Below are 23,139 nucleotides of genomic sequence, written 5' to 3' on the forward strand. Positions count from 1 at the left end.
GTGTTCACTGCAGTCTCCCGCTGCACACTGAAGAGTGTGTTCACTGCAGTCTCCCGCTGTACACTAAAGAGTGTGTTCACTGCAGTCTCCTGCTGTACACTAAAGAGTGTGTACACTGCAGTCTCCTGCTGTAGACTGAAGAGTGTGTTCACTGCAGTCTCCTGTTGTAGACTGAAGAGTGTGTTCACTGCTGTCTCCTGCTGTACACTGAAGAGTGACAGTATTACTTCCCCTGTGTGAACTGTCGGACATTAAACAGCAGGGAAACCCCAATATGGCTGTCAGCTAACAGTTAATTTAATTGAGAATCGATTACAAGAACAAGCATTTAGCTTGACAGAATGCAGTAAACTACAAAGAATCACGCCTAACACATACATTTCTCTCTTGGTAGAGATTGAAACATTCCTGTAAGGACCTTGGGGAGGGATGGGGGAGGTGAGTACACATAGACCAATAATGTCACACTGACAGGGGCATGTCAAATGACAAGACATCCCTGAACATGCTGAAAGGAGCTTGGGGAGAATCTGGGTATACTTAAGCCAAATATGTCACATCAATGAGTCACATGTGCATATCAAATGACAAGACATCCCTGTATGGAGCTTGTGGAGGTTAAATGATGAGACAAAAGGTGTGTCACTTTCAACTAAATACTGTAAAACGTGAAATTAATGCGTCTCCAAAAGAACACGACCGCTGGCCCCTAGCCAAAATTGTGACTCAATATGAATGCGACACCCCCTCCTCTCAAGCATCAGTGGATTTATATCTAAACAAAATGTCCTCTGTTAGGTTTACAGGAGAATCCTCACCTTAATCCAACCTTACATTAATCCAATCACACACCAAATAGCACCGCTTATTAGCGCTGAGTAGAGTACTTCAGCTTAAACAATACGTGCACGCTGGCTCGTGTCAGCCTTTGATGAAGTCACAAAGATACTGTGTTGGGTGGCCTCTGTCTAGACTTGCAGGTGTGATCAGTGATGACATGAGTGAGTAGAACGCTTGTCTTGATCCCAGCAGTGACAATTCACAAGATGTAATTAGTGTTTGAATGACATTGCTGTGGAATACATAGTTGTTTGTTTTCAGCAAAATACGCATCAGTCGGAAAGCGCACGTTAAATCTCCAAAGTAAGTAAGTAAGCGTATGTCTCATTCTCATTCTCGGCTTGGACACTCGGCTCGACCAGACGTGTCCTCCCAAGCTCGCAACCTACTAGTTGATATGAGAGACCTCTCAAAGTCGCTACCGAGGGAGCTTGTCTCCATCCTGGAGCCCTTGCTGGCCTACCGGGTTGGGGACTACTCCCTCAAGACCTCCTACAGGACTAGCACTTCTACCCTCTACCCTACCCTACCCTACCCAAAGCTCCTACTAAGCCCAAGCCTCAGGTGGTACCTACTCAGCCGCCTTCCTCGCCAAGAACTGCTTCAAGACGCCAGACCCCAGGGAAGAGGCAGTCAGTCGCGAAGAGGCTTCCAGCAGGAAACTGCTGTTAGACACCTTGCTCGCCAGCCGACACTGTGCCTTCCCACGCTTGACCCCCCCCCCCCCCCCCACTCCAACCCATGCCCAAGTTTTTCCATATTATTGTATGTATATACTGTAAACAGCTTTATTTCTGCGCTGTAAAGTATTGCGAATACCACACCAAAGACAATATTGCGACGAGATATTTTTGCGATTTGCCGTGTTGAGATGACACCTCGATTACCAAACAATAGACAGCTTCTCTCCAAAGCTAGTTAATCTGAGTTGGCCGGAAAGTTGACCAGTGTCATGAAACCGATTCATGCAAGATGGCTTGTTTCCTGTGTGGACAAAATTGCAAAGGACACTGACGCAATCAAGCGAGGTTGGAAGAAGGCAGGATTACTGTGAGGTTAACAGGGACACTATTTGGTCTGTTTACACTGTCATTTGTGATGTATTGTGTGACCATTCTGCATTCATTTGTGTTTTTAACTTATTGAGTAACTTGTGGTTCTGGTTGATGATTTCAACATTTGATGACGTGTTGCAATGAATAAAGCATGTATGTATTATTTATACTTATTTTTGAGTTTTTAATTTATGCGATTGAGTCTCGTTTGCAAAACTCGCAATAATAAAACAGTAGTATAGTGTAATTCATTACATGCATAAAGCGCACGTTAAATCTCCAAGTATGGAATAGAATAGAATAGTGTATGTCTAAGTTGGTATTTCTGCGATGTTTAATAATGCGAGCAAAGACCACTCGCATTTTTGGCATTTAATTCACGCTCGCGTTAATATCAAGATTTACAGTATACATTGCAGAGCAGAAAAACAACTTTAAGAAATTGAATGTAAAAATAAAACATGTTGCCATCAGTGTGCAAAAGGAAATTTAAGAAATAACAAACAAAAAAACAAGACAAAAAGTTAGCAGGACTCACTTATACCCCTGAACTTATAAGACTCTGACATATTTGTAAGTTCAAAACATAAAAAAAACAATGTTTTTCAGAAAATCCACTGGTGCTGTTACAGCGTAACAGTTTTCCACAATGTATGCTCCCTGGCTGTCAAAGCTCTTCTGTGCATGAGTCAAAGTTTTCGCTGTGTAATGATGAGCTAGACAAACCATGCCATTTGCTTTCACAATGAGGAAAATTAGGCTTTGACCACATGTGACACATACAGTTTGAGTATTGGCAGTATTTACACTATAGTGTGGTTAGAATTGTTTGGTTGGAATTGGCCTGTTGTAGGGTAATGTATCATGAATTCGCTTTGACAAGCCATGCACTCATTGCACTGTGACTAAATTTTCTTGTGTCTTTTGAATATACGTATACAGTCTCATTCAATCTATATGGAAGATTTCCCTAAAAATCTATTCTCAGATAAAAGTAACATGTGAAAGGATACTTCTTATGTAATTATCATTGTAATGTGTCTTTAAAATCTGTTAAAATGCATTTTGGACAAAAAGTTATTATTGTTGTGAAGCAAACTACCTTAATTATCCTAAAATGATGACACCTTTTGTTAAACACAGTATACTATGTGCCAGCAACCAGGTTAAGCAACAATTTGTGTTTATATTTCTTACAGCCTTTTACTCTTTATGAGAGCCTCCATCTACAGAATAAACACCTTCAAATCTGATGTCACATCATTTCTTGAATGGAAGAGGTTCGGGGAAATCCAACCTGTAGCTCGCAAGGGTGATACAAGTACACCACTTATTGAAATCAAACTTTTAACTGCACCTCCCCTATTGGTATAGAAACTGTAACCCCCCCCCCCCCCCCCAATTTGAAAAGAATCCATGAAGTAGTTTTTATTGGTTGCACAAATGTTGAAGCATAAAGAATATTCAAGTTCAAAACATGAAAAAAATTAATTTTTTTCCAGAAAATACACATATCAAAATCAAACTCTGCACCTCTTCCATGAGTATAGAAACTGTTCCCTGAGTTTGAAAAGAATCCATGCATAGTTTTCAAGTTATAGGTAACACAAATGCTTAAGTAAACATTTCTGTTTAAGAAAATTTATAAAGCTATATTTTTTCAGAAAATCCAAATATTGAAATCAAGCTTCGCACTTCGCATTGCACTTCTCCTTAAGGTATGAAAAGGTATAAAATGTGTTCAACAAGTTTGAAAAGAATCAATGTAGTTATAAGTTTTCAAGTTATTAGTTCACGCAAAGAAATGTCCTTGGATGGATGGATGGACGGAATCCTTGGTATAACTATATAGCCCTGCCCTATTAAAAGATAAGATCCTTATCAGATCTGAACCATCATTTTCAAACCAGTTAGATTGAGAAGATTGTAAGATTGTAAATTGTCTGCATTATAAATCACTGGACCAGCTGAACACACACACAAATAGGGCCAAACTGGATGGTTGGATGAACAAAGTGGCCATGACAGGCAATATTCACATGCCCTATTTCAGCTAAGAGCATTAGGATTCCAAATGAACATCCCAGCTTCTCAAGAATGCAGCTGACAGTCCACAGGAAAAATACATGACAGCGGAACATGACAGAGAGCATGTTACCTGTGCCTATGACTTGAACAGGGTTGGTGTTTTTAGAGCAATTAGTTGTTTGTTATTTCCACAGTCTGAAGTGCTATCTGAAGCAGTGACCATTCCACAGTCTGAAGTGCTATCTGAAGCAGTGACCAACCAGTGTCTATGACTTGTCATATTTTCACATATTCACATAGGCACTAGTTCTATGATCCTTGCCAAACTGCCCACTAGTTATTAGGTATCATAAGGACTAGTAGAAATTTGATCTTTTTAAGGGTTGTGCTATGTTATCATTATAAGGAACAGTGGACTATAACTGTTGGTTTCTATCACTGCACAGTCCTGCTACAGTCTTCCATGGCTGCCTGCAAAGTGACATCCGGAGCAGACCAACTACTGACCATCTACAGAGAGACCTGGTCTATCTTATTACCAGTGCTGCTGCAGTCTTCCATGACTGCCTGCAAAGTGACATCCGGAGCAGACCAACTATTGACCATCTACAGAGAGACCTGATCTATTGTATTTCCAGTGCTGCTACAGTCTTCCATGGCTGCCTGCAATCTCCGGAGCAGACCAACTATTGACCATCTACAGAGAGACCTGATCTATCTTATTTCCAGTGCTGCTAGTCTTCCATGGCTGCCTGCAAAGTGACATCTGGAGCAGACCAACTATTGACCATCTACAGAGAGACCTGATCTATTGTATTTCCAGTGCTGCTACAGTCTTCCATGGCTGCCTGCAATCTCCGGAGCAGACCAACTATTGACCATCTACAGAGACCCAATCTATCATATTTCCAGTGCTGCTGCAGTCTTCCATGGCTGCCTACAAAGTGACATCCGGAGCAGACCAACTATTGACCATCTACAGAGAAACCTGATCTATCATATTTCCAGTGCTGCTACAGTCTTCCATGGCTGCCTGCAATCTCTGGAGCAGACCAACTATTGACTATCTACAGAGACCTGATCTATCATATTTCCAGTGCTGCTACAGTCTTCCATGACTGCCTGCAAAGTGACATCCGGAGCAGACCAACTATTGACCATCTACAGAGAGACCTGATCTATCATATTTCCAGTGCTGCTACAGTCTTCCATGGCTGCCTGCAAAGTGACATCCGGAGCAGACCAACTATTGACCATCTACAGAGACCCAATCTATCATATTTCCAGTGCTGCTACAGTCTTCCATGGCTGCCTGCAAAGTGACATCTGGAGCGGACCAACTATTGACCATCTACAGAGAGACCTGATCTATCATATTTCCAGTGCTGCTACAGTCTTCCATGGCTGCCTGCAAAGTGACATCCGGAGCAGACCAACTATTGACCATCTACAGAGACCCAATCTATCATATTTCCAGTGCAGCTACAGTCTTCCATGGCTGCCTGCAAAGTGACATCTGGAGCAGACCAACTATTGACCATCAACAGAGAGACCTGATCTGTCACACCATGGTAAGAGTTCAAATACAATTAACCAGTATGAGTATAATGCATTGAGGTTTCACATTGTTATCCACACTCAGCATATAGCCAATTCCTTCTTTCTATTAATCAGTTTTAGTTCTGTGCCCTTACCTGTGTACACAGGTTTTACACAGAAAATGGGTACCCGGTAGAATGAGATGGTAATGTCACTGTTACCCTTCCAGCACCTAACAAGGCAGCTTGAGTTTTATACTCCCCATGACTCCAAATGAGAACGATGAATTGCAAAATAACTTGAAATCCAGAAAAGTGTATGAAACATCAATACGGTACTTGACCATGAATACCCTGTACCCAACAAAATCTGAATTTTGTTTATTTTAAGACACATGACGGATGAAGTTCTTTTTAAGAAACTATCATGTAATTTTGTATAGAAATGTGTACATGACACGTAGGGGGACAAACCGTGGAAGGAACAGCGCAAGCTCGGTCTGCACGTGCTACACAGTGACCGTGTTCATTCAATGATAAGATGCGCAACTCAGCAGATGTTAGACAGTTCATGTTATATGTGTATGATTTCTTTAGAAGTGAAGCAGAAAGAGCAAAGCCTTCTTATGCAATTAATAAATTCTTGAAACGAGCTTCAAAAGCTCTTGGTATGTCCCCTCAGAAACTGAAAAATGTTGTTAGTCGACGAGATACAAATAGTCAGGCCAAGGAGGTAGGGAACATGTCAAAACCACGCAAGGTTGATAAATTAGACAGTTTTCAGAGGGATCAAGTCAGACGTGCAATTGTTAAACTGCACTCAGAAAATAAGTACCTGTCCCTAAGAATTTTGGAGAAACACCTTGAAACTGACCATGATTTACGTGTTACAAAGTACAAACTATGGCAGCTGTTGCATACATGTGGTTACAAATACAAAAAGATAACTGGAGAAAATAGGGCTGTGTTGTGTGAACGGTCTGACATTTTTCGTTTCCAAAATCATTACCTTCGTACCATCAAGCAGAAACGTGAAGAAGGATATGAGCCCGTCTTCTTAGATGAGACATGGGTAAATGCGTCAGCCAGCAGTCAGTAGGTACCCAGTGGTGACTGTAAGGAGTCTGGTAGAAAGTTACCAATGGGAAAGGGTGAAAGACTCATAGTTCTCCATGCTGGTTCTGCTAGTCAGGGTTTTCTCCCAGACTGTGACCTCGTCTTTAGAGCCAAGGCCAAAGACAACAGGGACTAATACACAGAAATGAAAGGCAATGTATTTCTAGGGTGGGTAAAAGATAAATTAGTCCCTGCTTTGCCTACCAAGTCTCTCATCGTCATGGACAATGCACCGTATCATAGTGTGCAGGATCCAGAAAGCAAGACTCCAAACTCTAATAACCGTAAAGGAGACATGGTTACTTGGCTGCAACGGAGGAACATTACCTTTCCTTCTCGAGCGACGAAACCACAGCTCTATGACATCATCAAAACTATGAAACCTGACCCCGTGTATAAAGTTGACAGTTACATCAGGGGTCAGGGTCACGCTGTCTTACGACTGCCACCTTATCACTGCGACCTGAATCCAATCGAGTTGGTATGGGGCATCGTCAAGGGTGACGTTGGACGATCGAACACAACGTTCAAATTATGAGACGTTGAACAACTTGTAAAGGAATCCCTTGGTCGGGTAACAGTAGAAACATGGATGTGTTGTGTGGCCACAGTCTTGACGAGATAGAGCCACGTTATTGGTCACGAGATGGACTACGTCCAGCAATAGTCCAACCTATAATAGTGGCAGTCGGTTCAGGCACCAGCAGTTCTGACGCATGAGCGAGTCAGATTGCGACTGAAATTATCAGGAGACGGCCCCTCTAACGCTCTGTCATTTCCCCTACCACTGAACGTGCAGTGAATGCGTGCTTGCACTGTGCCTTCCACGGTTTGTCCCCCTACGTGTCATGTACACATTTCTATACAAAATTACATGATAGTTTCTTAAAGAACTTCATCCGTCATGGGTCTTAAAATAAACAAAATTCAGATTTTGTTGGGTACAGGGTATTCATGGTCAAGTACCGTATTGATGTTTCATACACTTTTCTGGATTTCGGGTTATTTTGCAATTCATCGTTCTCATTTGGAGTCAAACAGGCTGTAGCTGAGAATGAAAATTGAGTGTACATGGACTGGGGTAATAATGCGCTTAGAGAAGGCACCGAGTGTATAGAGGCTAGTGCAATATAAGTATACATTATTACTATGTACATAGAGAGCGGTAGAATTTATGTCTATTACATTGTTTGTATGTTGTTTAATGATGCACTCAGCAATATTCCAGCGATATATGTCTAATACAAGATATGGGCAACTGCAATCACAAACTTTGACAAAATGACATTTTGGGGAAGAAAAAGAAATATTCAATTTGGTGTCAACCATCTATTCTACATAAACCTTTAATTTACTCCCACTTTTTAATGAAATACATACTTACATACGGTGACTGCATATTTTTAAGCCCCCTGTTATTTAGCCCACTGGCTTAAAAATGGAAAAATAAAATGTTTGTTGTGATCTCCCTCAATGGATGTTCTTCAGCATGGGTTGTATCATGCTTCTATAAGGTCAATTTACATCAATGTTGCACCTTAGTCCTGTCCACATTTACAAGGCAAGGACCCCTCACATAGGTGACATTCTGGATACTCAATGTGACAATCTAAACGCATATGACAGACATGCATAACTGAGATATTGGTTTGTTGTTATTTTTTTGACAGGTGTCATTGCAATTTCGAAGGTGTTCTTGACTCATAATTTTCGATTTCAAAAAGAAAATCATTTCTTATGTTAAAGTGTTGCCCTCTCATTCAGTTGTGATAACTGTTTCATTTAACCTAGAGTATTCATTCTTCCTATCAAGTTTTTGTCCGTTTTCATTTTTAAGCCCTGGGCTTAAATTTGGATAAAATGCTACTCAATTAAAATAGGCAATATCCATAATTAAGCCAAGGGCTTAAAAGTTGCACAGCATATTTGCAGAATGCTATAGTATTTTATCAACAGTACATATACATAATAAAATATACTTCATATTTCATTAGTATAAGTGTTGGAAAAGGATGAATTCACTTTCATTCTATATTTTGAAAACTGAAATCTCCAGAAACAAAACATTCCTAGCACAGATACATATGTATAATATATACAGGTATCAAACACAGCACTGTGAGCCACGAATGAAGCACCCATAAAATGTTGATGAACACATCACTGTCAGAGTATTTGAAGCTCCTGGAAAATACCTTGAAAACTATTGATTGATGGCATCATAGGAGTAGAAATATTTGTAGTCATAAATGAGATGAATGATTCCCATTCAAAAGGCAGTCACATAATGCTTCACTGATACAGGATTCCCTATGAGGATTGCCTGATACATTCACATCACCCACAGTGGTGAGAATACAAGCTCAGAAAACTCGGGAGCATGCACAGCTCTCAGTGAAATATCTAATAGACAATATGACATCAACGTCTCTCAAAGGCTTATCAATGAAGACTGGAGAAATTAAAGATAATATTTAGTATTTTGGAGATGTAAGAGAGTTCAGTGCAAATGACCAATTCAAGATCACTGAACAGAGCAAAACACTACTATCAAGTGGACATGTCAGGTACTTTACCTGCTTCCCAAGAAAGAACGGTCTCCCTCAGCTCTAAGTAATGCAGCAATATTTTATCAGGACTAGTTACATCCGTGTATATCACGGCCAGTGGACCCTAAAAAAATGGCCCTCCAAATTGGGCCCCTGTTTCTGATTAAAGAAATATACCTAGGATTCCAACCTACGATCTTGGCAGTTGGCACACAAAATGGGAAAATTGTTATTTTGTTCAAAACTGGGATTTTTTTCAAAGTTCTTATTTTCTATGTTCAGAGTTTTTTTCTTAACATTGAATTTAAGATTGGATTCAATACAATAAAGTTCAAAGCACTAAGCCACTACCTCTATATTGGTCCTGTTATCAGTGAAAGACAAGACTCCTCTGCATAGCTATTATAAAACAAATATTAAATCCAGATGTTGACTGAATTTGTTTGCAAACCCTGGGTCCAAATGTTGTCCGATAAGCAGGCATACATAAATCTCTGGAATCATGCTAATACCTGGCCAATCATGTCCACAGATGATGTGTCACCTGGCCCAGATTAGCGTCCACGTCATTCTGAGACTCTATTACATGTAAGGGATATCCTAATTATTTAGAGATAATATCCTTATTATTTAAACTAGAGATAATATAACCTGAGAACACTACCCTTAATATTGGACACACAAAATACCATCACAACGCAGTATTTTAACCTTGAGATCTGATCACACAAATACATTAAGTTAACATAATCTTTACAATAAGCCATACACAAAAAACAAAGGTTACCTTGTGTTAGAAGTAAACAGTGCTTAGTTGTGTTCATGGCAAGAGTTGATACAGTTATGACTGACGGAGACACCTGAATGTACTGCACTGAAGATAAAAACCACAGCCCTGTCACCACAGCTATGTTTGGCATATCAGAGTGATATTGACCCCAAGGTCACGTCAACAAATACAGAACACACTGGATATATACACTCCCTAATATAAGCAGGATGGTTGGATGTAGGTCATTATAGTGGTGTTATCAGGACTGACTTGTCCCTCTACCCAATGTTTTAGTGACATGGAGAGCGAGGACACTTGTCATCAGTGAACTGCCAGTGATTCCACACTGACTCACCTTTTCTGTGTCCCATCCAGCATTCATACACATCAGTGCAGGTAAAATGCAACATTTTTATTGCCTGCACATCAGTCATACAAACTACATGCAATCTTGTTTAAAAATCTGAATAATACAATCGCTTATATATGCATTCTCGGCAAAAATTCATATACACCTGTATGATGTTCAGCTGTATACCTGTGAAAACAGGATCCTGTCTGGTAGCAGCTTGATTCATATGAAGGTTTACTGTGACCCAGGCAGGGATACACAGGGCTGATCCACTGGACAAATAGCCCAGTGTTAGAAATTGGCACTAGTTCTGCAGTCCTTGCCAAACTGCCCAATAGTAATGGTATCCTAAGGACTAGTAGAAATTTGCCACTTTTGAGTGGAAACATCCCAAGTATTATCAATCAAACACTTTCTCACTTCCTTGTTTTGGTTAGGATTTGTCAAATCCTGCCAGGCCCCTAATTGTCAGTCTGAAGCAGTGGAAATGGCATATGGTGTTTCCAACCAGCTTCCATGATTTCACACACCTGTGTCTTTTCTAGATTCATCATCATACTGATTAATTAGAAATCTATATGGTGTAAGTCATATTTTTCAGCACAGGTGCGAGATTAGTCCATTCGCCTTTTGTGACACTTGCTCATTATGTGACAATAGTAATGTGTATAATTCACTATTCTCACATATATACATATATAGAGGTTATTATTGAGAGTAATACCCCATTCACATGCACAACATTTACTAACATAAGTAATTTTACACATGTGTAAGACCGTGGTATAGCGTCCCCCCGGAGAGCGGAGGGGGGGCATTAAATGAGCAATGAGTAATATATTTTAGGTAGTGGTGTCTTGTATTGAAGGAGAAAAACATGTTTCATATCGTCGCATTTAAATTCATGATGCAGCAGTGCACCTATATATCGTTTCACCCCTAACATCTGATTGTCTGTGGGATGGAATAGTAATTGTTTGAGATGTTGTGACACAGATACTCCACACCTGCCTGATAGCTCAGCAGCCTCCGAACCCTCAACCAACTTCAGTCTATAAGCTACTGTCTGATGATGCTCTGTTCTTAACAGATGCCAAACATATCAGTTATATTCGATTCCAGACGTTAGGCTGGCCACCACATACCTTACATACATGATCTATGTATTGAGAGACCAGTACAGTCCTCCCTTGAATGATGTGTAAGGGTGTTTTCAAGAAGAAGCACTGTCCATCCAGGCAATGGCATGCAATGACTGATCAAATATTGTCATTTCAGCCTCTATCCACATACTGTTAAGTAAGGTTGGCGTGTTGACACATAAGTCATATTGCAAAATATATCGCAATTCGGAGACCTGTATTGAGATGTATATGTAAATATGTTTTGGGCCCAAATTATACCTATTTGTACTGTTCAGATGGTACTGCTTCACTCAATAATCCAGACATCAGATTGCAAGATGGGTTTTGACTGTATGGATAAATGAGTCTAACTCATATTATTATTTCATCAATATGCAATGTTAATGTCAAGGAACCCTGTTGATCCAAATGTCCCAAGATGATAGATATAATATATGATAATATATTCATTCTTCTGTGACTGTATTGGAAAATATTGATACACAAGGGTTGTATTGCTGACATCGGTATTGCAATCCTCCGATATACCGGTCATAATGCACACCCCTGCAATTAACCATTTTTATTTCTGCTCTGCCCCAACTTGGTGCTGTATGGAAACATTGGGGCGTCCATTCTTTGCCCATTTTCTAAACATAGAAACATTCACAATTTACTTTCATCACTGACTATTTTTTCTTGCAATACGTGCCTGCCTTGAACCACACCAACATCTTTGGCCTGTCAGGATTTGTATTCTTTCTCTGATAACCTGCTGATAACAATACTCAGACAATTTCCTCTCAAGGATTTTCCTTAGACACAGTTCTCATCTGATATGGATTAAAACTCAGCAATGTCTGTCAAATATCTTTATCTGTTTACTTTCACCAATCAGAGAGTTGTGTTGACTCTCAATCTTTTCTCATGCTTTTTATCGAACCATTTTCACACAGACAATGAACCGTTATGATAAACTGCAGTGGAAGGCCAATTCAATAACCTGGCAGTGTTTGAAGGTCTTGTGCTTCTTTGATACAGTTGTATAATGGATGATATGATACACCTGCCCAATTCTTTCCTTTGTGGTACAGACCCGTGAAGATTCTAGGGTAGAATAGGTCTTCAGCAACCCCTGCTTGCCGTAAAAGGAGACTATGCTTGTCGTAAAAGGCGACTAACGGGATCGGGTGGTCAGGCTTGGTTGATGCATGTCATCGATCCCAATTGCGTGGATCGATGCTCATGATATCAGTCACTGGATTGTCTGGTCCAGATTTGATTATTTACAGACCGCCGTCATATAGCTGGAATGGTGCTGAGTGCGGTGTTAAACAACAAACCAACCAACCTTTGTGGTACAATCTTGTTTTATTTGACAGTTCGAAAGAGAAGCAGATGCTATTTCTGTGGAAGTGCAGGCGACTGAACACAAGTTGAGACACCTATTTTTGACATATTCTCATTTTATAACAAAAATTAATCCTAAATATTGCAAATGTGAAAAGAAAAATGCATTTGCATTAAAAAGTTGTTTCATTGGTATTTTTGGCAGAAACCTTACTTCCAAGTGCTTGTTTTAGGGAATTGACCTTGTGGAATCAACTACATTATTCTACCTAATTTTGCCTCTTGACCAATAGACCACGTCAATCTGTATCTTATATCTGGCCTTATATGTTTTAGTAAGTGAGAGTGTGCATCATTGAAGATCAAGAGAGCACACTGTAACTGTTAAATATACTCTACCGCATTCGAATATTTCTACATTCAACAATATTTTATACCATGTGTAGACAGTCGCCAACCTTGCAAATATTTTAATTTGCTGAATAAATGAAATGAATTAGATCTAAATGTTGTTTTAAATGTTCATAGATGTAAATACATACCAACTATATCATACCATAATATTTATGTTTACCAGTGTGCAACCCAAATAAATATGATTTCAAAGAAACAACAATGGGGCATACCGTATTTCCCAACATAAGTGTCCTGGGCACAAAGAAAATTGCTTATTAAAACCGTACACAAGAAGTTAAATTTTATTTCAGCAATCAAATGGTAGTGAACAAACTCGAAGTTCAAACATCAGTGAATCTAAAACTTTTTCAATGATAGTTACTAGGCAATTGCACACTCCTTATGAGTTGCTGTTTTCTGAAAAAAATGTGTAATACACATAGGAAAAATATGGACAATTGTGTAACTATTCAGTCTTATACAAGATATTATAAAAATTACATCTAGATATGTCATGAAGGCTTAGTGAAGCAGGGCGCTAATATGGCGAATATGGTAAGATATTAAACATTCGGTCTGATAAACAAAATGGGTATTCTTAACATTTTGAGTATGTCTCTATTGTTCAGCATCATTAAGGAGGCTTGTTAGTAGTGAAGTCTGGACCAAATAATCTGGTGACCGATATTCAAATGAGCAACACTGCAACTCGGTCAGGATACAGTGACGTTGACAAGGCCACCAAATCTGACCACCCGGTACAATTAGTCGCCTCTTGCAACCAGCTCAGGTTGAAGGGACCAATTCTAACCCGAAATCCCACAGGGACCCTTTGTGTTTGTTTACATGTCTACACATTCTCCATGTTGATATGTTTCTCAAAACACAAACTTAAAAGAATTGGATAATGAGTCCGAGGTTTATATGGACACATAATGTCAACATCAAATGGCTGAAAGGTACAGGGACACTCGAATCCTAACGCTGATGAGGAAGGACAAGTTTGGGCCAGTCATCATCCAGGCGGTCACCTCCAGTTTATTACCGGTACTAAGCACATCTAAACACTTCTGCAATCCACATGATCCAAAGACTACTTGCACAGAATGATTTCAGTGCTTACTAACTCCAGTACTTTATCACTGGCTGAAGGCCATCTCCTGATAACACTCAGAATTTGTCCTCGAGACTAATATTGTTTCAAACTTGCTAACCTTCTGACATAGTTAGTTTGTTTTGGTTTATGTGGCATGGGAAGTGTCACGTTATGGTGTACATTTATAATCAGTGTCAACTCAAGGACTTTTAACATTCTCCAATATGGTCTTGTCAGATTTGTCATTGACATATTGTCAAGATCACATGATTACGAGTGTCTCAGAATTGTCATTGACATATTCAGAGCTTATGTGCGTAAAATACCCCACCAAAATATTCAAAACCCAATTACTTTCAATTGACTTGCATACAGAAACGCATGCATTAAGTGAAAAACTCAAATGTATAAAAATATCAAATAAAGCTTTTTCAGCATGCGTACAAAGGAGCTAATTTCCGAAACACAATTACGAGCTAATTTACTTTCCGAGTCAAGCCCATATACTTAGAACAGTTATTTAAATCTAAAACATTATTTATTGATTTTTAAATCTTAAAATGGTCACTAATTTGGCAAAAAAACAATAGAGTGATGCATACATGAGTAAAAAAATATCGGTTACCCAATGAAAAATGTAGAAACACAATTGAGATAGAAACCCCAGGGTGAAAACTCAATTGCTCAAAAAGTTATCTGGAGCTCTGCATATTGTCATGATCACATAATTACGAGTGTCTCAGTTTTGTCAATGACACAATGTTATTATCCCATCATTCTCTCAGATTTGAAGAACTGGTAATATTCACCACCTTTCATATTTTATTGAGAGAGAGTGAGTGAGTTCAACAGGATTCCAGTTACATCACAGCATGTCATTTTAATGCAGAAGCAAAGACTGAAGTGATGCACCTGTTCCTCAACTATCCAGTGTATTACATCCACATTCTGTTATGTCAGAAGTACCCCATCTTCCCGAGGCAAGAGAGTTAATTGACCTTAAAAGTCCAGTTTCCACCCTTGTCGAACAAGGCTGGAATTACTGGGCTCGACCGTTGTGCCCCCAGTGGCTATTACCAATTATGTCCCTTCTAAGCCTCTCCTGTGGACCAATCAGATTCCACCTCTCTTATCACTTGCGTTTGCTTCACACAAAAAGGTGGCGCCCAGTCAGGACGATCTGATCGATAATCAAAATCTATATTGTGATAAAATGGGTCTTACATCGCTAAATGCATCAAATCACGTGAGCACCTTGATTAAAAACATGAACGGATTTGGAAAATATCTGCTGACAACGAATTGGCTATGCACATGCTTTGCAAATCCTGCAATCGATCGAAATCTGCACGACAGTTTATGAACCAGATTTTGATTTCGGTGCCCGATTTTGATTGGACTATGCATAGACTTGTTAGCCCAGACAAAACGTAACTCCATAATACCAGCCTAGTTCGGCAAGGGTGGAAACTGGACTTTTATAGTCAGTAAACTCCTTTGCCTCGGGAAGATGGAAGTACCCTGGATAAAAATAGCATTCATGAAATCATGACTGAAATCATGTGCTTATGAGTGACTCAATGTGGTCTTACCAGGGGTCCGGAAAATTTAAAATCCCAATCGGACATTTACATTTATGCCACGCCCCCTTCAAACAGCGTGTTTTAGTACGACTTTTTTCAAACAAATTACAAGTTGTTACGTATTCATAATATGATGAATTATGAATTGTTTCAATCTAAATTGTTTAATTCACCGGACAATTAATAACAAATAATATCATTTTAGATATATATGGAAAACATCCGTTTGTTTCTGTTATAATAACGATCTGTCAACGTTGTGAACGGTCTAATTAATATTCATGAGTCTGCTCAAGTGTACGCGTTGTAACATTTGGATCGAGACTATTATCCCATATTTGGTTATCACGTGACCTCACGGGAAAAGTTTTTTTCTAAACTAAAGATTATTTAAAAACAAGACAGATAATATAATCATAAATCCTAAACTATCGTTGATAGCAGTAGTTATTTGAATACTTTTTCATCTGTACTTAATTATTGACCATAAAAAAATTTGATATCGATCGTCCGAGAAAGCAAAATGGCGGTCAATCAAGATTCAATATACGACTAGCTACTGAAAACAATCAAATCTGCAAATCCTCGTTGTATGTCAACCAAGTGAAAGTCGTTAGCCACGACTTACAAAATGATCATTCAGACTTTGAGGGTTTGGCAGATCCGCTCGACTGATCTGCATCGGTCGACTGGCTGTCGTCACGCTTTCGCTTCTTGTACAGTTGTAAACACATTTTACTCAAATCAACAAGATGTTCTCAGTAATAAATCCTCGATTAATCAGTGTCAACTCAGTTTATTGCCTATTACAGTGATTGACCGATTGGACTATCATTCTAGGTACGATGTATTTACAGCAATCAAAACAAACAAAGCTTGTCAGTGTAGATAATCTTCATTGTGTTACAACTACAGACAGAAATTGCTCAGTCCTAACTGTTGATCATGTCCGGTCAAAATTTAAGAATGTCCGGACAGAAAAATTTAAATGTCCGGTAAGCAATATTTTAGACCGGACATTTGAGATTCCCAATCGGACATGTCCGGCGCATATGACGGTTTCCGGACCCCTGGGTCTTACACCGCTTTTAGCAATATTTCAGCAATATCACGGCAGAGAACATAAGAAATGAGCTCAATGAATGGACCCTACAACTGGATACAATTTTGAATAACTTTTTCAGAAATTACACTTATTTCAACATATGGGTATAAGGAATCAAATTCATGTCGAAATATCCATGCTTGTATTGAAGCTAAGAAACCCTTCCATAACCCAAATATGTTCTGCTTCCTCTTACACCTTAGATCAGTCTCCACAAACACAGACCATCATTCTACAAGTCTAATTTGTTTGGATGCCTATTTTTATGACATTCAAATCAAAACAAAGCTATAATTGTAGTGAATGGGTCCAGGGTATTTATCTGACAGTACAGAGACATTATACCCTGCATTGTCGAGGATGATCTATATTCTGTGACCAGTGTTCAGTTATCATTTTCTAGGGTATGTTAAATCTGGGACTATTATCTTTGGTTTTAGTCCTACGGCTTCCTGACACAAATGGTGCCCAAACATTGAGTTGATGCTTGCTTCTAGAAGGCTTAGTTAGGTCAGGACCTTGATGGTGCTGTTTGTACACAAGGATATCATTATGATGTTTACTGGCTATCAGTGGGAGGGCTGGACCAGGGTATTCAGTCCATCCAGGTTGAGGATCAGGATACATGGAGCTCTATTGTAGATAGGAGGATGTTGAGATGAAATGTCAGGATATCTCTGTCAGTTGAGTGTAGACATACTGACAACATTCCAACTATGTAGCTCTTACATCAATCCACGACTCCATATCCTACCATGAATTGAAGGTGTAAAATACCAGCTTAGCCTTGTGTGACATGTCTTAGGTTAGGATCCTCAGGTTCAGACATGGGTTTTGGGTTACAGCCTTGCTCCCCATCTCTTGTAACTTGGACACATTCATTCTTTATCTTTATGATTCATAATTCTGGTCCGTTCACGTCAACCCAAGATACAAATTCACAACACATTTGAAGATAAATAAAATCAGTATTTGTTACCTGTGTTTCAGAGAATGGTAATATGGGTAGCAGTGGGTTTAATCACTCTGTTGGGGATGATAATGTAAGGTGATGAAGACAATGATATTCTTAACCCACGACCAGATGCACCAGATTTCCTATACTTATGTGTCAATTAGGATATATAGCTGACTTTAAAAAGAACCACTCTGCACCAAGCAGTTCATCACATCCAACTGTCTTTGTTGACAGCAACCTACACAGCACATTACACATGCGACAGGGTAACACATCTTTAGATCTCGGACAATCATATTTTCTTGAGTATAGTACACTCTTTGTTCCAAAACAACACCAGGGGTTGAAAAATTATTAAAAATGTTACTTGACCAAGGGCAAGTATGACCAACATTCTCACTTGCCCTATTTTAAAATGTACTAGCCCAAAATCAAGCTAATAAATTCAGTAAAATGTTACTGCTGCAGGACTGAGAATAAAATTCTGAAATTTGAACATCCATCAATAAAAGTTCTCTTACAATTGCAAGCGTGTATGCTTGGGTACTTGGAACAAATGGTGCACTTCATGACATTCGCTGTGTCATCATACGCAACCCAAGGAAACTGGTCTTTCCACCCAGCGATGAATGTTCGTTTTCGTTTACATTCGTCATACTTCTTATTCTTTGCCTATATACAACTTTTGGAATTTCCTTCTGCCTTCCTTTAAAGTTCGTCCCCACCGCCAAAGAAACTTAAAATAGACCGCTGAGACATGATCGGCCATGTGCGGTACTGGCAACATAAATTGTTATTGCAGATACCCCTCTGGGTGCTAATGAGGCAAATGGAGGCTACTCTGTCCTTTACTAGCTTACTCATTTGAAACAACAGATTTACTACAGTGATCCCTCGCTATTGCACTCTTCAATATAGCGCTAACTCGGTTATTGTGTTCGGTAACACGTGGTTCCCCAAACTTATATACACTTTTAGTAAACTCAAGTCACTGACACGATGTCATTTCCCCATCGCAAAAACATTACCACCTGCACGCAACACCAGAAATACCAATCAACAAATTCCGCAATTAAATCCTATTATTACTATCTGGTTATAAAAAAAAACACGTTTGTACCTTGACATATGTTTGTAGCATATTTTATTAATTTTATTTAAAATTTCATTCAATACAGTTTAGATCATTTTTGCCGAAATCGTGCGTAAAGGGGTCGATAGATCGCACAACTCGCCGTTATTTACAGCAACCACGGTCAGCGCCTCGAATAAACTTTAGTTGACAACGAAAAGAAACACATATTAAATAAATGCCAAACTTTCACTCGTTAAAAGTCCCGTTTGTTGTAGTTCGACAAAAGTATATTTCATCAAAGCTAGGCCTAACGAAGCATCTAAAGTCGGAAAATGTTTCAACCTCGCGTTACAATTTCCAAGAAATTCCATTTCCAAGAAACATGTGCCATATATGGAAGTGGTACTACGATTTAACAATGAAACGAGCCTGGTTCTCGTTGTTGACCTGCCTGACATCGAAATGTATTAATCCCATTGGTTGACTGGCGTAGCTGTATGCAAATTACATTGTCAGTCTGGGAACAAAATATTAGCCAATCAAATACCGTAACATGATCACATGATTACATTCGCGTGAAACTTGACCCAGTTCATTTTGTGTGCTCTACTTGTCCACGGGCATGCTAGAAAACGTATATTACACGCCCGACATCTAACCTTACTTGGCACGGGCGTCGGGCAATGGTATTTTTCAAGCCCTGAACACACAGGTGTAGAGTGGGGTGCATAGTACATGCATACAGTGAGTTTTTATCAGTGTTTGAAATTAAACAATTGCCAGGCTGCCATCAGGACCCACAGTTTAGAAGCTGCAGGCCCTGACTAAACCCTTCAGGCCCTCATTTAAAGAACTGCAATTTATTGTGACAAATAATTAGACACATAATACAGCAGGCCCTAAAGATGCCATGCAAATTTGAAACTACAGGCCCAACATGAAATCTATCTGCCAACGCTGCCAGCTATATGAGGGCAGTCTGTAAATAATTGAGCCTGGACCAGACAATAATGATTGACATCATGAGCATTCATCCACACAACTGGAATATGAAGACATGCATCAACCAAGTCAGTGAATCTGATCACCCAATACTGTTAGTCACCTGTTACAACAAGCATATTAATAAGTGAGTGAGTGAATATGGTTTTACACCACTTTTTTAGCAATATCACGGCGGAGGACACCAGAAATGGGCTTCACACACTGTACCCATGTTGGGAATCGAACCCAAGTCTTCAGCCTGATGAGCGAACGCTTTAACCACGAGGCTACCTGACCGCCCCGCATATTAATAAGTTGCCCCTCACATCAAGTATGGGTTGCTGAAGACCTATTCTCTACACAGATCTTCACAGGTGGCACATAACGTTAACACTGGAAATACCATGTCAATAAATGTGTACTGCAGCCTTCCGTCTAATCCTATTATTACACTACTGGTTTAAATATAAAGGGGTTCATTGTATATCTGGACTTATGGTAGCAAAATATTTCATAAATTTTTATTCAAAATTTCATTTAATATTGTTTCATTAAATTCGGTAAAATCATGCGCTAAGTGGAATTTGCCAGTTGTTCCCTATTCTCTAGGTGCTAAAATTTAAGTCCCTTAAAATAAAGCTATCTTACCTTGACTGTGATATTTTCTTTATTCAACATTGTTTGCCAGAATATATGAAATTGCAAATAGATTATGTATACTTATTCTGTAGATATGGACACATTATATTCTCACAAATTAAACACATTCACAGATGTAAGATTCAGTCACTGAACACAATTAAGTTATGCAGATGATTTGCATAAACAAACAAAAGAAAGTTTTCCGCATCACATCGCATCACCAGAAAGTTGATCAACTCATTTGTGATTCATTAGCAGTTCTTTTTTGGCATATGGGCAGACTCAAGATAATACAAATTTTGACTGATCAGTAAGGGAAACGTTCAGGAGATAAGCCTAAGGTGTTTTCAATTTAGAACTAGGTTACCTGTAGATACATCTGTGCTAAACTGAATTTGTACAACCTACTTTATTTGCATATATCATTTACCCGTGACGATCCAGGTTAGCATATGTCTTCAACTTGCCATAAAAGGCGACTATGTTTGTCATAAGAGGTGACTTGCTGACCTGGTTGATGCATGTCATTGTCATCAAGAGCTATTCAAAATATGGAATATGATGATAAACGGGTTGCCCTGTAATAGTGTCATACCATTAATTTCTAGATTTACCTTCTGTTTGAAAACGGAATCGCTAACTGATTGTGATCAATCAAGAACGGAATCTTAAACTCTTACAGCATTATTTCTTTGATTCCTCCATGTCAATAAAATATTTTCTTCTGTTTAATACACACATACCAATATTCCAGCTATGTCCTGTAAATAATCCAGTCTGAGCTAAACAATCGAGGGATTGATATAAGGGACAACAATCCACACCAACAGGGTATGATGACAATCAGCCAAGTGACCAAGTCTGAACATGTTCCACAAAGTTGCCTCTTACAGCCATCACAGGTTCAAACTGAGGACCAATTTAATTGGTTAAACCTCACCCCTTTGAATAACCACAAAGACGACCCAGCTGTGAATGTTGGAAATGGGGCAACTTGTCCCTATACAGTAAACAATCTCTGCCTAAACACACTCACGGATGCACTTTTTGTTCATCTGTGTTTAATTTTCATTTGCCTCTATATGTAGTTACTTATTTAGAAGTTTTTATCCAAAATGTATTCAAAAGATACTTGTATACAACATTTTTTGAAAATATGGTTCCAACATGGTTATTCAGGGTTAGAAATTGGCAGTAGTCATAGTCCTTGCCAAACTGCCCAATGGTAAAGGTATCATAAGGACTAGTAGAAAATTGCCATTTTTAAGGGTTTAATTTTGCTATATGTTATCATTATAAGGACTAGTGGACGAAAACTGTTAGTTTCTAACGCATGTTTAATTGTCAACAAAAGCATGATGGTACCTGCACTAGAGAGACGATGGCTTCGAACTACAAGTGATCACTGAATTTGCTGTGATCTATCACCATTCATAATTACCTACCACTTCCAGATTACTTTACTTCTGCTGCTTTTCCTTCAAGATCCATCACAATGCACGGTTGATCAAGATCCATCACAATGAACGATTTTATCAAGATCCATCACAACGCACGATTGATCAAGATCCATCACAATGAACGATTGATCAAGATCCATCACAACGCACGATTGATCAAGATCAATCACAATGATCAATTGATCAAGATCCATCACAATGCACGGTTGATCAAGATCCATCACAATGCACGATTGATCAAGATCCATCACAATGAACGATTGATCAAGATCCATCACAATGAACGATTGATCAAGATCCATCACAATGCACGAGGGGTAGTGTCTTCAGCAACCCATGCTTGCCGTAAAAGGCGACCATGGTCAGGCTAGCTGACTTGGTTGATGAACGTGCACCAAGCTCCGTCGCGAGCTGACATTTACAATGCATGGTACACGGCTCTTCATAATTTCGTTGGGTCCTAAACTAGTATTTATCAATCGCTTGCATATTGTCAATACATGCTGACGGGAATAATAGGAACTATAGAGCCCCGAACAAGGATATAATTAGATAGATATATGACCTGATTTGTTTTTTTCTCGTACAAGGCTTATATAATTGCTGTAACTATGAACATTGTTGTAGGTAACCCTCCTCCAACACAATATTATATACATATTATTTTGAGCTTTTAAATATTATCCAAAATTATGAAAATATTTAATAGTTAATTTCACACCATTCCTTCATGTGGTGCCATAGTCGAGGTTGATAATTACACGTTCTCAAATCAAACAATGCTGGTGAGACATGTTTTCATAAAGAAATTGAAATTATTTACTTTTCAATAAATGTTAAAAATAGATCCGTCTATTCCAATGGAAATAAATTCAAATGTGGGTTCAAGATAATGGATAGTTGACAAACAACTCTGCATTCCTTAAAAGCAATGGAGCGTTCAAACAATAGAATGACATCACAGATGTGTTTCAACAATGATTAACATTCTATTGATTCAAAATAAACGGTGATTTATCTGTCATGTTGAACTGATGCAGAGATGGATTATTATAATCATTGTTGGTTAATTCAGAACTCACTGATGCCTATGCCTAATTTCCTATCCAAACGGAA

General features: G+C 38.9%; 1 protein-coding gene across 2 annotated transcripts in view; it reads right to left on the reverse strand.

Annotated features, from left to right (window-relative positions):
* Positions 1-23,139, reverse strand: part of LOC139445707 (6-phosphofructo-2-kinase/fructose-2,6-bisphosphatase-like) — a 102,984-nt gene that overhangs the window by 60,160 nt on the left and 19,685 nt on the right. The window contains exon 1 of one of the 2 annotated variants that reach the window (XM_071226909.1): positions 9,914-10,018. The exons of the other annotated variant lie outside the window; for it this stretch is intronic. Within the exon in view, the coding sequence (XP_071083010.1) occupies positions 9,914-9,950 (37 nt within the window). The 5' untranslated portion in view covers positions 9,951-10,018. Of the gene's footprint in view, positions 1-9,913; positions 10,019-23,139 lie in introns of those variants that run through there. 2 annotated transcript variants of the gene reach the window in all.

The sequence above is a fragment of the Haliotis cracherodii genome, unplaced genomic scaffold (assembly GCF_022045235.1).
Source record: "Haliotis cracherodii isolate W230 unplaced genomic scaffold, xgHalCrac1.p SCAF_6, whole genome shotgun sequence".
Lineage (NCBI taxonomy): Eukaryota > Metazoa > Mollusca > Gastropoda > Lepetellida > Haliotidae > Haliotis > Haliotis cracherodii.